A 15,630-nucleotide genomic window follows, 5' to 3' on the forward strand; every position below is an offset into this window, starting at 1 on the left:
CTGTCTATCTATCTATCTGTCTATCTATCTATCATACTTGTGTTCTTTGGCCTTAATGAATGGAGCAGTATGTAGATGATGCATAGGTGCTGCTGGAAGTAAATCATTGCTGATAGAAAAAATAACTATTTATCAGGCACTATAACAAACGAACTTTGACACAATTAATTGTAGAACGTCAGAACAATATTGTATGTAAATTTGTTATATAATGGTTACAGGATACTGAGCTGGATCTTTAAATCATTTTAGTGGTGAGCCAGATCAGGGTGCGCCGAATTTCAGCTAATCACAGCGCGGCATTTCATAAAATTGGTGGAAAGTTGGCTCACCCCGATCTGGCTCACCACTAAAATGATTTAAAGATCCAGCTCTGTTTAAGAACATATTTAAATTGTAGCTGGACAAAATGTCTAAAAAATCATCCATGTGACGTCATGAGGGAGATGAGAGGAGAAGTGGAAAAGAAAACCCCTAAAAAAGGAGATGGATAATCGCTCATTTTTATGACGTCACAAGGCTGATTTTTGGAGACACTTTGTCCAGCTACCTTAAATTTTAGGATTTGATTATAGAGATACATACTAGGGTGGGTCGATTTTGGACATTTTTTTTCTGAGGCCAAAGCGGGGATCTGCACTCAATTTATATAGATATAATACACCTCTGGATGATTTAAAATTTATCCTAAGTCTTAAAACCGCTGACGACCAGACATTCAATTGTATAGCTATTTGTAAATGGGAGTCAAAAATTTATTGAATCAGAACTATGGCTTCATGGTGATCCCTGGAAATGCCTTGAGGAGCTGAGTCAGGAACTTCTGTCCGTTTCAAAAAATCTCGTTCCTAGCCTGAGAAAATCTACAAATTGGACAATTCTCAATATACCTTAAAAAAATTTGTTTTTTTAGTGATTTCTAAGGCTAGGAACGAGATATTTTGAAACGGACAAAAGTTCCTGATTCAGCTCCTCAAGGCCTTTCCAGGGAGCACCATGAAGCTATAGTTCTGATTCAACATATTTTTTGAATGTCGTCTTTGCATACTAATAAGTAATAAATTATATTTTTAAGTGGTCGTGTTCTAAAACTCAATTTTTTTAAATTCTTTTTCGGTCAGAAATGTTTTTAAGGTTAATTTTATCTGTTGCATATCCCCGCTTTGTCTAATTCCGATATGAACCCACCCTAATACATACAGAAATTTGGTGTTAAAAAGCTTTAAAAATCAACATGATTTAAATGGATCTACGGACATTCCTACAACTATCATAGCCAGTATTTCAAGTTTAAAATCGATATGACAATTCTAGCACTCCTAAAAATAACGATAATAGCTATTCGTTTCAGACGGACTGACTGAACCTAATTATAGAAAAGATTGGCTTTTGAAAATATGATCCAATATTATTTTTTTTTTGTAGAATTACTATTTATCAAAAATAAAATTTTAAGATTAGGATTTTATTCTTATAATCGCTTAAAATTAGGATTTTATTTTGTTAATCGCGTAAAATTGTCTGTAATACGATGCTAGACATGATAAATCAGTATGGCGTAGAAACGGTTCTAATCCAGCGGATATGAATTGCTTTCGAATCCAAGATTTTAATAAAGGGGAGGGAAATATAAAATGGGAGATTTTAAACATTTGAAAAGAGAAATAAAAAGTAATTGCATATTCTTATTTTTATTTTTTTTTTTGGGGGGGGGAGAAGTGCCTTTTTACGACTAGAAATAATTATTTTCCTGTGATCAAATATTTTCTCCAAGAATTTTTCCAATTTTGAACCAGCATCTAAATATATAGATAACAGTTATTTCTCGCATCGTATTATAAACAGCTTTCCGCGGATATAAAATAAACAATTATATGATTGAAGTCAGTTTAATTAGCCCCGAGATGCCGAAGGCACGGGTAAAAACTTGTTTTAATCTTATTATTGTTCATTTTTATATTCGTAGAAAACTGGATATAATACGATGCTAGACATAGTTTTTTTCGTATGGATGAGAACCGGTTCTTATCCACCGGATATTAATCGGTTTCGAATGAATATGAGAAATATTGTTCACAAGGATAACAACAAACATAAGAAGCGAAATGTATAAACTTAATAAAATCAGGTATCTATAGGAATAAGACAATTGCCGATAAATTTCTGTCCATCCCAAATGATAATAAACAAAATTATTTTATTTCAGTTGTATCTTACTGTTTTCAGGGAAAAGACAATGGCCGATAAATTAATGTGTATCCCCTATGATGATACAAAAAATTACCCCTTCTGTAGATAACAATTAGTGGTTTAAACGTTTGAACCCTCTACTTAATGAACCAACCAATTAAATTACAATTAATGTCCCCAAAGTTGTCAAGTAATTGAACAGGAAAACGATATTATAAAACTTTGAAGACTAGTGTAATAAATACCCCAATGTGCCCTCACTCCCTGAAAATTAATACCATTGAAAAATAAGAAAAGTTAAAATCACATTTCTCTACATATGGGCAAACAGACAATTGACTAGACAAAATTGGTTCTGGAGCAATGGGGTATAGTCCCTTTCGTGGCAACGCTCCTTAAGAGGTGTTTCTTCGGCTGAGAAATTCCATGCACCTTAGAGAAATAATTATGGATTGACAGACTAACGTTATATTTTGGTTAATCATTGTTTAAAGAAATCTTCGAGTATAGTCCTTTTCGTGGCAACGACTCTTAAGGGGCGATTCGTGGTATTTTCACAGTAGCTTTAGATAAGTTATTTTAGGTTAGATTATGTTAGGTGATTGCCCCGCAGGGTTTGGCAATAGGCCCGCAGGGGCTACAAATAGGAGAAAAGCTACTGATAAAATAAAGAAGAAACGCCCCTTAAGAGGCGTTTCCAAATCTTCACATTTAGCTGTATTCCTTGAAATACACTAAGGTGTGGAAGGACAAAGTGGGCTAAAACACAAAAGATATATTTAGTAAAGAGACTATAAGGGATTCTTGAATCATGGAAAGAAAATGAAGTAGTGGGTTTCGTCGTATTTTCACAGTAGATTTTAAGTTAGGTAAACGTTAATGATTGCCCCGCAGGGTTAAAGCCCACCACAGGAGATAGAAATAGGATAAAAGCAACTGTGAAATGAAAATACGACGAAACTTGCTACTTCGTTTTCCTTTCATGATCCAGATTTTTTAAAATTTGCGATAAGATAAGAAATTGTATTGACAACTAACCTTTCTTTTTAATGACCATAGCATTTGGCACCTAAAATAATAAATTTAATTAGGTATAACTTTCGAAAAAATTAGGGGGGGGGGGGGTTAGGGGGAGTTAAAACCGCCCATTTTCTATTTTAGTCTTTAAAAAGAGTAAAAACATATTTTTTTGTGTCATTTTTTCTAGTTAAAAACCTTTCCAGGACCTATGAGAAGCTAGATTGTTAGGGAGAACTATATCGGTTTAGCGGTTAGAGAGATCCCTCGGTACAGACAGACACATTGACAGCCTGTTACTTTTTAATAAGGATAGATATGTGCATCTATCTTTACCTTTTGCTGTCCGTCTGTCTATCTTATTATTTTATATTATAATTTTGATTGGTTCATTAAGTTTAGTGTACAAACTTTTCAATTATCTACAGTAGGGGTAATTTTGTGTATCATCATTGGGGATGTACACCAATTTATCGGTCATTGGCTTATCCCTTTATATCCCCGATATCTCTATCTTTTTTTCCAACTTACCCTAACTGGCATTTTGACTGCAAGTATTTCTGCATATTTAGTTAGCAAATGCCAAGGAGCGTGGATTTTCACAAATCTAGTCTTCACATCTGAATTATCCTGAAAGAATAACAACCATGGATATATTAATGACAGTATAAATAATATGTCAGATGTAAGTTTTATTTTAAAATTCAGTTTGCAATAAATTATACACCCATACTTTTTAAATTGCAATGGCGAAAATACATCTATTGTACTTTTGCTGGATGTGTAATTGGCAGTCCCCCATTGTACTTGATGTACACTCTTTTAGGCGATCTAATCAGTGTTTGTTCCTATTGAGTACTGACCACAACCCCCCCCCCCCCCTTTATTTGATATATATTGAAAATAAGGGAAGGGGAGGTTTTTCCTTTGCCTACACCCTGCGTTGGAGGCTATACTTGTGGTATCCTAACCCTGCGGGACTACCAATTACCTAATATGAATAATCCTAAAGTACTAAAAAACGCAAAATTAACCTTCCCCCTTACTGATTTCCAATTGGTTTTAAAAATAATTAGTTGTTTCAATACACAAGGGTATTTACTTCAAGATATTTTTACGACTTTTTAATTGGATAAACTTATTTTCTTGATAATTAGCCTACATAAAAATGCTATTCAAAAATAAAATAAAAATATAAAAGTTTCACTAAAAGTATTGATATATTCTTATACTTAACTTTTCTTACTAAAAATATTTTATAAACAAAATATTTTATGTGGATAAGAATATTATTTTATTTTTGAAAAAGTGTGTATATTGTAGCTGGCTATATTGCCCCAGCAATATGGGGATAGATGTCAATGCTTTTGGCCTACATTTTCTATTTGACTTCAGGAGATACCCTATACCCTATATATTTCTAAGGGTTTCTTTCCCCTTTTCTTTTTCCCTCTACTATGACGTCAATAAAATAGGTAGGCCAAAAGCTGTGACATCTTTCGCCATTTTCCTAGGGCACTAAACACAGCTACTTGTATCATACCAAATAAGATTCAGTTTCGAGTTCGAATCCCGCCTTTCTAAGGAGCTCTTCAAATTTTTCCCTGCACTTGGAACCTTCCTAAAATATTAACTAAATGAAAATAATACTTATTTATCGCATCTTATTATAGACAGCTTTCTGCGGATATTAAAATAAAAATCATTAGATTAACACCAGTTTTGTTAGTCCTGAGTTTTATTAGTAAAGGATATTTTTACTAATAAAATGTAGAATTGGAAAAACAACTCTTTGATAAAACATCCTTTTTCTGTAAGTCCAAAGCATTGTGGAGAATTTAGCCAAGGTATATGGGATCAAGTGAAGAATGTATGACTTGAGAATATTTGTAAGCCCATAATGAGCTCTCTGATATGGGATCAAGTAAAGAATAGTATGTCCTGTGAATATTTGTAAGCCAATAATCAGCTCTCTGATATGGGTTCAAGTAAATAATAGTATTACATTTGAATGTTTTTTTATCCAATAATCAGCTCTCTAATATGGGATCAAGTGAAGAATAGTATGACTTGAGAATGTTTGTAAGCTAATAATGAGCTCTCTGATATGGGATCAAGTGAAGAATAGTATGACTTTAGAATATTTGTAAGCCAATAATGAGCTCTCTGATATGGGATCAAGTGAAGAATAGTTGACTTGAGAATATTTGTAAGCCAATAATCAGCTCTCTGATATGGGATCAGGTAAAGAATAGTATGACCTGTGAATGTTTGTAGTCAAATAATCAGCTCTCTGATATGGGATCGAGTAAATAATAGTATGACCTGTGAATGTTTGTAAGCCAATAATCAGCTCTCTAATATGGGATCAAGTAAAGAATAGTATGACCTGTGAATCTTTGTCAGCCAATAATCAGCTCGATAATGTGGGATCAAGTAAAGAATAGTAGTACCTGTGAATGTTTGTAAGCCAAGACCATGTCAATTCTGCGTTCCCCATCATTGAAATATACTTCTTCGTCACGATTTATCTACAAATTGAACTAATGTATTTAAAAGCGAAGCTTTTCTATAATTAGGGTCGGTCCGTCTGTAACGGATAGATTTTTTCGTTAATTTAGAAATGTTATAATTGTCCTATCGATTTTGCAAATTTTGCATGGTGATTTCTGTAGTAGTTAAGTATGATTTAGTAAGCGTATTAGGGCATATTTTAACAAATAATTAATCCTACAGTGTATTTTAGACAGGCTGGTCGACTTGGGTGAATTTAGTGAAGCTTTGCTACAAAAACTGTCCATACTTACATTTGACATAGCTTCTGAAATTGAGCTTTTTTATGGTTTGAATGCCATAGTTAAAAGGTAATCATTGTAAATAATCATTTTCAGTCTGAAATTAATTAAAGCATTAATTTTTAAAAAACACAATAAAACAATATATTAAAATGTAATATTTTTTTAAATATGTTACATAATGTCAAAATTAAATAATTAATTGTTAAGAAAAAGATAAATTAAAATTTTTCATATGATTGCAAGACCTTTGTCTTTAAATCCTAAATGTGCATAACTGGGAGGAAGGGGACATTTGGCTGTTCATTCCCAAAGTCTTATATCAATGTTTTCTTATTCGTTCACTTAACATCCCTTGGGAATTCTGATTTGTTGGTTCTTGTTAAATGTCACAACGTTTGAACCACTTATTGTAATAAAAAAAGTGATAATTTTGTGATTCATCATTGGGGATGTACATCAATTTATCGGCCATTGTCTTATCATTTTAGATTCCTGAGTTCATGATTTCATAAGTTTATTAATCAAGGCAGTCACACGGCTCTTACTCGTCATATCATAGAAAAAAAGTAATCTATCTGAAGCAAAAGATCTCTTAAACATCTGGCTGAGCCTCCAAGTGGAGTAGATGGGGTACTGAAAATTACATTGGCACATATTCTCTTGAATACAAGATATCTCATTGGTTAATTTTTTTTTTTAATTTGGGGACTTTTATCAAATCTTGATTGGGTTCAAAAAATTTTTGTGTCCAAACTTTTCTATCTATGATTTAAACCAAAGAAGAGTTACTTTTGTTAATTGTAATATAACAAATATATATTATTGTCCATTGTCTTATCCCTTAAGATCCCTGCGGTCTATGGGATTTACTCAAATCTATTTATCAAAGCGAAGCTTTTCTAATTTTATGAAATGTATGGCCATAGGTCTTTTCCGGATAATTTATCAGCAAAAGAGACTACACTTTTTTGTTATTTTAATTGATACTTAATTTTTATATGTTATGAGAGTTATATGTAATTTTTGAAATAGATATTAAACACAATATTACAACCTTACCATCTAAAAGATAAAATCGACGGTTTCCCTGAAAGTGCCAAGTCGAGCACAGAACCTTCCTGACTTTGTAGGTCAGGTTAAGGTAGATTATATTAGGTATAAAGAAAACAAGGATGACAACATCCATAAAGGCGAAGCTCTGAATCAGTAGGACATAAGAACATTAACACTTCTAGAGTGTCATTATTGAATAATCAGAACATAAATGTATAAAGCGATAAAAATTGTTAATAAATTTGTTCAAAACTGAATAAATACAGATAATGTTTAAGGACATGCTTACATTTTTAAGACTTGATTAATCATAGAGATGCTTCGATTATAACATTCTACTTTTTTGTCCTAGGAATCAGTATTCCAAAAATCAGATCAATCGGATAATTATGTCATATAAAAACTTTTTGTTCAAAAAGTTAAAAATCGTCATGTTTAAAATGGACGCACGGACATTCTAGTAATGATTATAGAGTTGCTGCGCTTTTAAAATCGTACCTAACTTCTACAGGAATCACCGTGCAAAGTTTAAAGGACAGTAAAACATGACTAAATGAACGAAAATCGGACGGACCGACCCCAATCATAGAAAAGCTTCGCTTTTAAAAACAACCCCACCCCCATTTATATTAATCTATTTAATAAAATGGGAAAGGGGAAAGTTCTCTGCTCGCTAGGTACCCTGATGGAAAGCATCGAAAAGTCATAAAATCAAGGTGTCTTCATGTTGATTACATATACCAAGAGTTTTAAGCAATTCTAGAAACTAGAGAGGGGACATTGTGCTGTTTATTACACTAGTCAACAAAGTTTTATGATTACGTTTTCTTATTAGTTGGCTTAAGAACTTTGGGAAGTTTTGATTGGCTGATTCATTAAATTGACTGTCCAAACGTTTCAACCATTAACTGTAATCACATCAAGGGGTAATTTTGTGTTTCATCATTGGTGATGCATTAATTTATCGGCCAGTGTCTTATCCCTTTAGATCCCTGGATGACACGCACAATGTGATTCCTTTCCCATCCGGGGATCTTTTATAACTAAAATAATTAAGTAACCTTTAAATATCATTCTTAGTAGCTCTCTCTCTCTATCTCATACTTACAAGATGTTTTTTATTTTTAGAATATGTATAATAGAAATATTAAATATGTTACTGAAATAATAAGAAAGGTAAATTAAAAAGATATTTTTTTTTTTACTATGTGGCTTCGATACCGATTAATATCCGCTGGATTAAAACCGGTTCTAGGCCATAATGAAAAATCATGTATCGTAGCGTATTATAGTCATTTTTTATAGTAACAGAAATAGACCAAACAAAAGAAAATAGAAAAAAGTCCCTTTCGTGGCAACGCTCCTTTTTTTCACATTAGCTTTTCTCCTATTTGTAGCCCCTGCGGGGGGCTCTAACCCTGCGGGGCAAATAGCCTAACCCTGTGGGGCAATCACCTAACCCAATATAACCTAACCTAACCTAAAATAACCTATCAACAGCTATTTTCCAAATACGACGAATCGCCTCTTAAGGGGCGTTGCCACGAAAGGGACTATTCCCAAATATTTCAAGATTACTAATTGCAATCTACAGAAGGGGTAATTTTGTGTATCATAATTGGGGATGTACTTAAATTTATCGGCCATTGTCTTATCTCTTTAGATACCTAACATTTAAAACTTAGCTTACCGTTTACTTAAATCGTGACATAGAAAAACTTAAGAGGACAGAGAGATTTAGAATACAAAAAATCCAGTTTCTACGTCGATTTATAACAATAATCACAATAAAATATGAGGATTTAACTAGCTAGGTATAGTCTTGTGATTTTGTGGTATATTATAGTTTTAGGAATCAGAATTTACGACATGCTATTGCCACCATGGTTACGATAATACTATAAATATAAGAGAATTTATACACACTTAAACAATACTTGGCTGTCCAAAATCAAGGTCTACAAAACTAGAAGAAATATAATAATAATAATAATTATAATAGAACTTTTATTCAATAACTCTTCAATCCTGTTATGAGTAAATCACATAGACAATTAATTATTATATTGAAATTACATGTTAATATTTCATATGATATATCAATAATAATTATATGTTTTTATTATTACTGGTAAACATAATTGCGGATTTTGATAAACTAGGTGATTTCTCTTGGCGGCCCAGGTGTGGCTGAGCCTACTTCGGGCTGGACTGTGGTTGGTGTCGGTACCACTTTCGCCGGCCGGTAACCGCCAAATAAATGCGGATCAGAAAGTTATCCGCTTGTGGTTCCACCGCTTTACCATCTGCGAGCTCGCCTTCACTTCAGCTTTGCCTGCACCTCCTTCTCCATACCCTCCATATGTCAACCTTTACAGCAATGTTAGTACATGACCGGTCAACGAATTGACCGGCTAGCGATTAGACAGATAGATAAATTTTGCGCTGATATGGGAATATGAACCTAATCGTGACATATAGACATTTCGTGTGACTTAATATAGAAAGAAAGAAAAAAGCAAAAGAAAAGGTAAAAAGAAAGAAAAAGAATTTGGGAAAAAAGAATTTTGATTAAAATTGGAATATTAAATAAAATATGAGAATCTCAGCAGGTTTCTAGATGCGCTCCCCCGTAAATGTAATTTATTAAGTTGATGTTTGAAAAAAAGTAAAAGATTGTTAAAATTAAAAGTTAAAAGTTATTTTTTTTTTTTTTTTTTTTTTTTATAGGCGAAACAAAATTAAAATTAACCAAAAGTAGGTCTATAAAACTACTAGAAATATATAAGAGAAATATACACAATAGTAGGTCTACAAAACTGCAAGAAATATAAGAGAAGTATACACAAAAGTAGGTCTACAAAACTGCAAGAAATATAAGAGAAGTATACACAAAAGTAGGTCTACAAAACTGCAAGAAATATATAATAACATACTAAAAAGTAGGTCTTTCATACTCCAAGAAATATAAGATAACATACTAAAAAGTAGGTCTACAAAACTGCAAGAAATATAAAAGAAATATACACAAAAGTAGGTCTATAAAACTGCAAGAGATATAAGAGAAATATAGACAAAAGTAGGTCTATAATACTGCAAGAAATATAAGATAACATACTAAAAAGTAGGTCTACAAAACTGCAAGAAATATAAAAGAAATATACACAAAAGTAGGTCTATAAAACTGCAAGAGATATAAGAGAAATATAGACAAAAGTATGTCTTTAATACTGCAAGAAATATAAAATAACATACTAAAAAGTAGGTCTACAAAACTCCAAGAAATATAAGAGAAGTATACACAAAAGTAGTTCTACAAAACTGCAAGAAATATAAGAGAAATATACACAAAAGTAGGTCTGCAAAACTGCAAGAAATATAAGAGAAATATTCACAAAAGTAGGTCTACAAAACTGCAAGAAATATAAGAGAAATATACACAAAAGTAGGTCTACAAAACTGCAAGAAATATAAGAGAAATATACACAAAAGTAGGTCTATAAAACTGCTAGAAATACAAATTAACATACTAAAATTTAGGTCTACAAAACTACTAGAAATCTAAGAGAAATATTCACAAAAATAGATCTACAAAACTGCTAAAAATATAAGAGAAATATACACAAAAGTAGGTCTACAAAACAGCTAAAAAATTAAGGAAAATACACACTAAAAGCAAGAAGATGGTCTACAAAGAAAAACAGTTCAGTAATGATAATATTAATCATCAACAGAACAGACATGCATACATTATAGGTCTTTATTGTAAGGATAATCGGACGGACAAAGAATGTTAAAGAGTTGCTACACTTATATATATTTACTCAACACAAGGAAAAATACGGACTAACGGATTGACTGACAGACAGACAAAGTTAAATATAGAGTAGCAACTAATAAGGTCACAAAGAACATGTCTATCCAATTAGAAATATAACGTTTAACACATATTTTTATTATATCATTTATATTTATACATTTTTTATTATCGATCTTGCTACACGAGGACCAGTATTCAGAAAAATTAGAAATACATATGTATATTTTTTGTAACAAGGATGACAACATTCATTAAAAATGGTATGACGAACATTAACTCTTTTAGAGTGTCAGAACTGAATATACAATCGGATGATTATATCACACAAAAAATTGTTGTTAAAAATCAACATGTTTAAAACTAACGGACATTCTGGTAAAGATTACAGAGTTGCTAAGCTTTCTTAATAGGACAATTTTAACATGCCTAAATTAACGAAACAAGCTATCCGTTACAGAAGGGCGGACGTACGGACTGACCCTAATTATAGAAAAGCTTCGCTTTTAAAAACAAATTATGTGAAAAAATCTACTAAAACATTTCTTTTTTAAATCATCTTATTTGTTTTGTAAAATCATTCTTTCTAAAGGTTTTTATATATATATAAATGTAATATTGCTGGGGAATTTTCACATTGAATTGATTGTACGAATCACTGTCCCATGTTCCTTGTTAGTAGTCACGGGGTTTATGTAACATACACACACAATACTAAAAATAACAAGGCTAATCATACCCATAAGGGGGGGGGCGATTACTCCTCTCCCAAAATATTTTTGGGAAAAAATTATACCTTACCCGATTCCCCCCCCCCCCTATTTTTTTTGAAGGGGGGCGGGGCAAAGCCTAAAAAACATAAATTTAGTCTCATCTAGTAACTATAGTAAATATACAAACTTACTATTTTAATTGTATAAAATATTTACCATGAAAGTAAATAAAAGAATTATAGGTTTCATTTAAATAAATATAAAAAGCCAGAGAGGGAGTGGACATTGGGCTCTTTATTACACTAGTACCCAAAGTTTTATAATAAAGTTTTCTTATTAAAATTTTGATTGGTTGGTTCATTCAGTATAGTATCCCAACTTTCCAACTACTAATTGTAATTAACAGAAAGGGTTTTTTAGTGTATCATGATAAGGGATGTAAATTAATTCATCAGCCATTGTCTTATCCCTTAAGATCCATGATAAAAAGCGTTCATTAACGATGTTTACTTTTAGAACTTTTGAAGCAAAACTACTTTATATGCAAGTGACTCATGTCAGTCAGTAACAAGGTATATCGACCTTTATTGTTTACTAGCGGCTACGCCCCCTCGAGGCCTCTAGGGGCAATTGAGGAGGGGGGAGTCGAATTTGATAACCCAATTTCTTATTTTAGATTTCAAAAGAAAAAGTAAAAAAAAATATTTTGGGGGTGGAAATTTTTTTTTTTTTGGGGGGGGGGAGTGCCCCCCCATCATTTTTAATTTTAGTTTAAAAAATAAAAAATAAATTTTGGGGGGGTATTTTTCATTTTTGGGGAGGTTGGGGGTGTCCCACCCCCCAAGAAAATACCCCCAAAACCTTCCCGGGACCTATGAGAAGCTACCCTATTAAGGAGAACCCGATCGGTTCAGCGGTTAGCGAGATCCTTCGGTACAGACACACAGATACACAAACAGACAAACATCCTGTTACTTTAGTATAAGGATAGCTAAAGAAACTTAAAAAAAACCATTAATTTTTATTATCATCAGAGATCTTAAAGGATAAGACAATAGCTGATAAATTGATGTACATCCCTAATATTGTTACTCAAAATTAACCCTTTTGTAGATTGCAATTAGTGGTTAAAACGTTGGAACACTCAACTAAATGATTTAACCAATAACAATTCAATATAGTAAGTTGTTAAGCCAAAGAAAACATTATTATTATAAAACTTTGGGGACTAGTGAAATAATCAGCTGAATGTCCCCTCCCACCCTGGTTTTTCATTTTTTTTTCGGCTCAGCTTCTTATGGATATAATAGTCCATGTTTTTAAAAGCGAAGCTTTTCTATAATTAGGGTCGGTCCGTCCGTACTTCCGTCACGGATAGCTTTTTTCATTAATTTAGGCATGTTAGAATTGTCCTATCGATTTCAAATTTTGCATGGTGATTCCTTTTGTAGGTACGATTTAGAAAGCGTGGCAACTCTATAATCATTACCAAAATGTCCGCACGTCCATTTTAAACATGTTGATTTTTTTACTTTTTTAACAACAAATTTTTATGTGAACTAATCATCTGATTGATCTGTTTTTTGGTTAATTGATTCCTGGGACAACAAAGTATAATGTAATAAGCGAAGCAACTCTATAATCGAGTCCTAAAAATGTAAGTATGTCCATAAACATTATCCTGAATCAAGCAGTTTTTTTTCAACAAATTTACTTACAATTTTGCTTTGACCCTTATACATTTATATTATGATTATTCAGTTCCGACACTATGCAATGCAAGTGTTAATGTCCGTTTGTCCTACCGTTTCAGTGCTTCGCTTTTATGGATGTTGTCGTTCTTGTTTTATAATCATTAAAGCATTTGTTATAAGCAAACAAATTAAACTACATATAACATTAAATAATGAACAATTTGGTAACGAATTGTTATTTTTGAAAATTTGAATTGCTGAAATAAATCATCATAACTTTTATTTATAGCATAGTATCATATACAGCTTTCCGCATATATTAAAAGTAAAATTTATAAAAAGAATAAGAATGTACTATTTATTATTTAACATTAGTTATTAATTTTCAGCAGCTTGACTTTAGCAAAACAATCGATAAGTATATTTTTTATATTTTTTAATTCAAATTATATATATTTTTTTTTGTATTCATTCAAAATTAATTAATATCCAGTGGATTTGAACCGGTTCTCATCCATATGAAAAAAAACTATGTCTAACATCGTATTATATCCAGTTTTCTACGAATATAAAAATGTACAATCACAAAAAAAAATGGTTTTAATCCTATAATTGTACATTTATAACCGCGGAAAGCTGTTTATAATTAGTTGCGAGAAATAACTATTCTAGATATGTGTATGATTGTTAGTTCTATAAGATCTCAAAAACCATTTAAACATAGGTCTATGATAGTCATGGAAGCATCAAATAGGTCCTTGACAGAAAAACAATAAAATTGAAAATATTATTAAATTAATATTTACGTCGACAATATAGCTTTATCAAAAATTGACCATTGCTGAAATAATATCGAAATACAGGATAATTATATCATGTATAATGATTTGAAAAAGGCTAACTAAACATTTAAAATATTATATGTCAGAGCTATAATGGACATATCGACCCCTATTATTAAAAAGCTTTGCTTTAAAGATTTATCAAAGTATGATTAAATTTCAATTTGTTAATACACTTTTTAACAAACTTTTTAAAATTACACTATTAAACAAAATTTTTGGCACACATAATTTTTAACTTGTATGATGTTTACTACAAAAATCTCAGAAATTCAATCAATGTGTTTATTGGAAATAAAATTATCGTCTTTATTTGAAACAGTATTGTGATTCCTGAAACGATTTAGTATAGTATTGAAAGAAAGACAACATTTTGGTTACTATTTAAATTCAATTATCGTGTAGTACGTTTGATCTATTCTAGAAGCTATATAATCATAATATTGAAAGAAGTCGTTGTTGAGTTTATATTTATAAGCTTCGTTATTATGGATATTGTCATCCTTGTGATATGAACCTCTCAACTCCGTGATTGGAGTATAACTAACTGAAATGTCATAATGTAATATGATATTTACGTACTCTTTTTTTACAGGATGTCCAACAACTATTTAAGTAGTGGGACAACGTGACTCAAAAATCAGCCATATGACGTCATAAAAATGAGGGAGATGAGAGAAGAAATGGGAAAGGAAACCCTTTAAATAAAGATGGATAATCTCACATTTTTATGAGGTCAAATGGCAGATTTTTTAGTCATTTTGTCCCACTACAAGATTTATTGGGATGTTCCGCTTATTTTTAACAGAAAATAAAACCAGTTCTAAACAGCTCGTCTAAAGAAAAGTAAATTAAAAGTCATAAATCTGATGAAAGGGTCGCCCGCTATATACACAGTCGAATTCAGTCGCTTTTATAAATCTATGGCCCACAACTAAACAATTTAAAGTTGCAACAGGAATACTCAGCCATAAACTATTTGCTTCGATGAGTTATGGTTTTAGAGGCCTCTAGGGGCATTTGAGGTAGTTAAATTCGACTTTAAATTTTTTTTTGATTCCTTTGGAGGGTTTTGTTACCCTCCCCAAAAATAGTTATAAACCTTTCCTGCACCTATGAGAAACTATATAGTATAGGAGAATCATATCGGTTTAGCAAGATCCTCCGGTACAGACAGACAAAAACACACAGAAATACATCATGTTACTTAAATATAAGAAAGAGTGGGCCCGCGAAAAAAAATGGTAAAAATAGATATTCTTTCCAGGTATAAGGTATAATCAACAAGCAAAAAAATCTAAAATAATATTTGGGGGGCAAATGGAGAGGTCGTCAATTTTACGATGTGTTACCCCCCCCCCCCCCAACGACAGCTGAAAAACGCGTATAGGTTTCGTGATTTGTTCCCGAATTAATTTCGTTATTGGTATAAACTGTATTCTTGGTAATTTTTAGTACACACGGTAAGGCTAGATTTGTGAATTAATAATGCAACAGCTTTCTCCT

At 31.8% G+C, this 15,630-nt stretch overlaps 1 protein-coding gene across 1 annotated transcript in view; it reads right to left on the bottom strand.

The window, feature by feature from the left end:
• Positions 1-6,101, bottom strand: part of LOC145318683 (anoctamin-4-like) — a 53,445-nt gene extending 47,344 nt beyond the window's left edge. Inside the window, exons 1-7 of the mRNA XM_080160123.1 lie at positions 6,015-6,101; positions 5,661-5,738; positions 4,751-4,828; positions 3,739-3,837; positions 3,229-3,259; positions 1,751-1,799; positions 38-109 (exon numbers count right to left, since the gene is read on the bottom strand). Coding sequence (XP_080016249.1) covers positions 38-109; positions 1,751-1,799; positions 3,229-3,259; positions 3,739-3,837; positions 4,751-4,828; positions 5,661-5,738; positions 6,015-6,023 — 416 coding nt within the window. The 5' untranslated portion in view covers positions 6,024-6,101. The remainder of the gene's footprint in view (positions 1-37; positions 110-1,750; positions 1,800-3,228; positions 3,260-3,738; positions 3,838-4,750; positions 4,829-5,660; positions 5,739-6,014) is intronic.
• Between the last annotated feature and the right edge of the window lie 9,529 nt (positions 6,102-15,630).

The sequence above is a fragment of the Acartia tonsa genome, chromosome 5 (genome assembly GCF_053477335.1).
Source record: "Acartia tonsa isolate MP-2025a chromosome 5, ASM5347733v1, whole genome shotgun sequence".
Taxonomy (NCBI): domain Eukaryota; kingdom Metazoa; phylum Arthropoda; class Copepoda; order Calanoida; family Acartiidae; genus Acartia; species Acartia tonsa.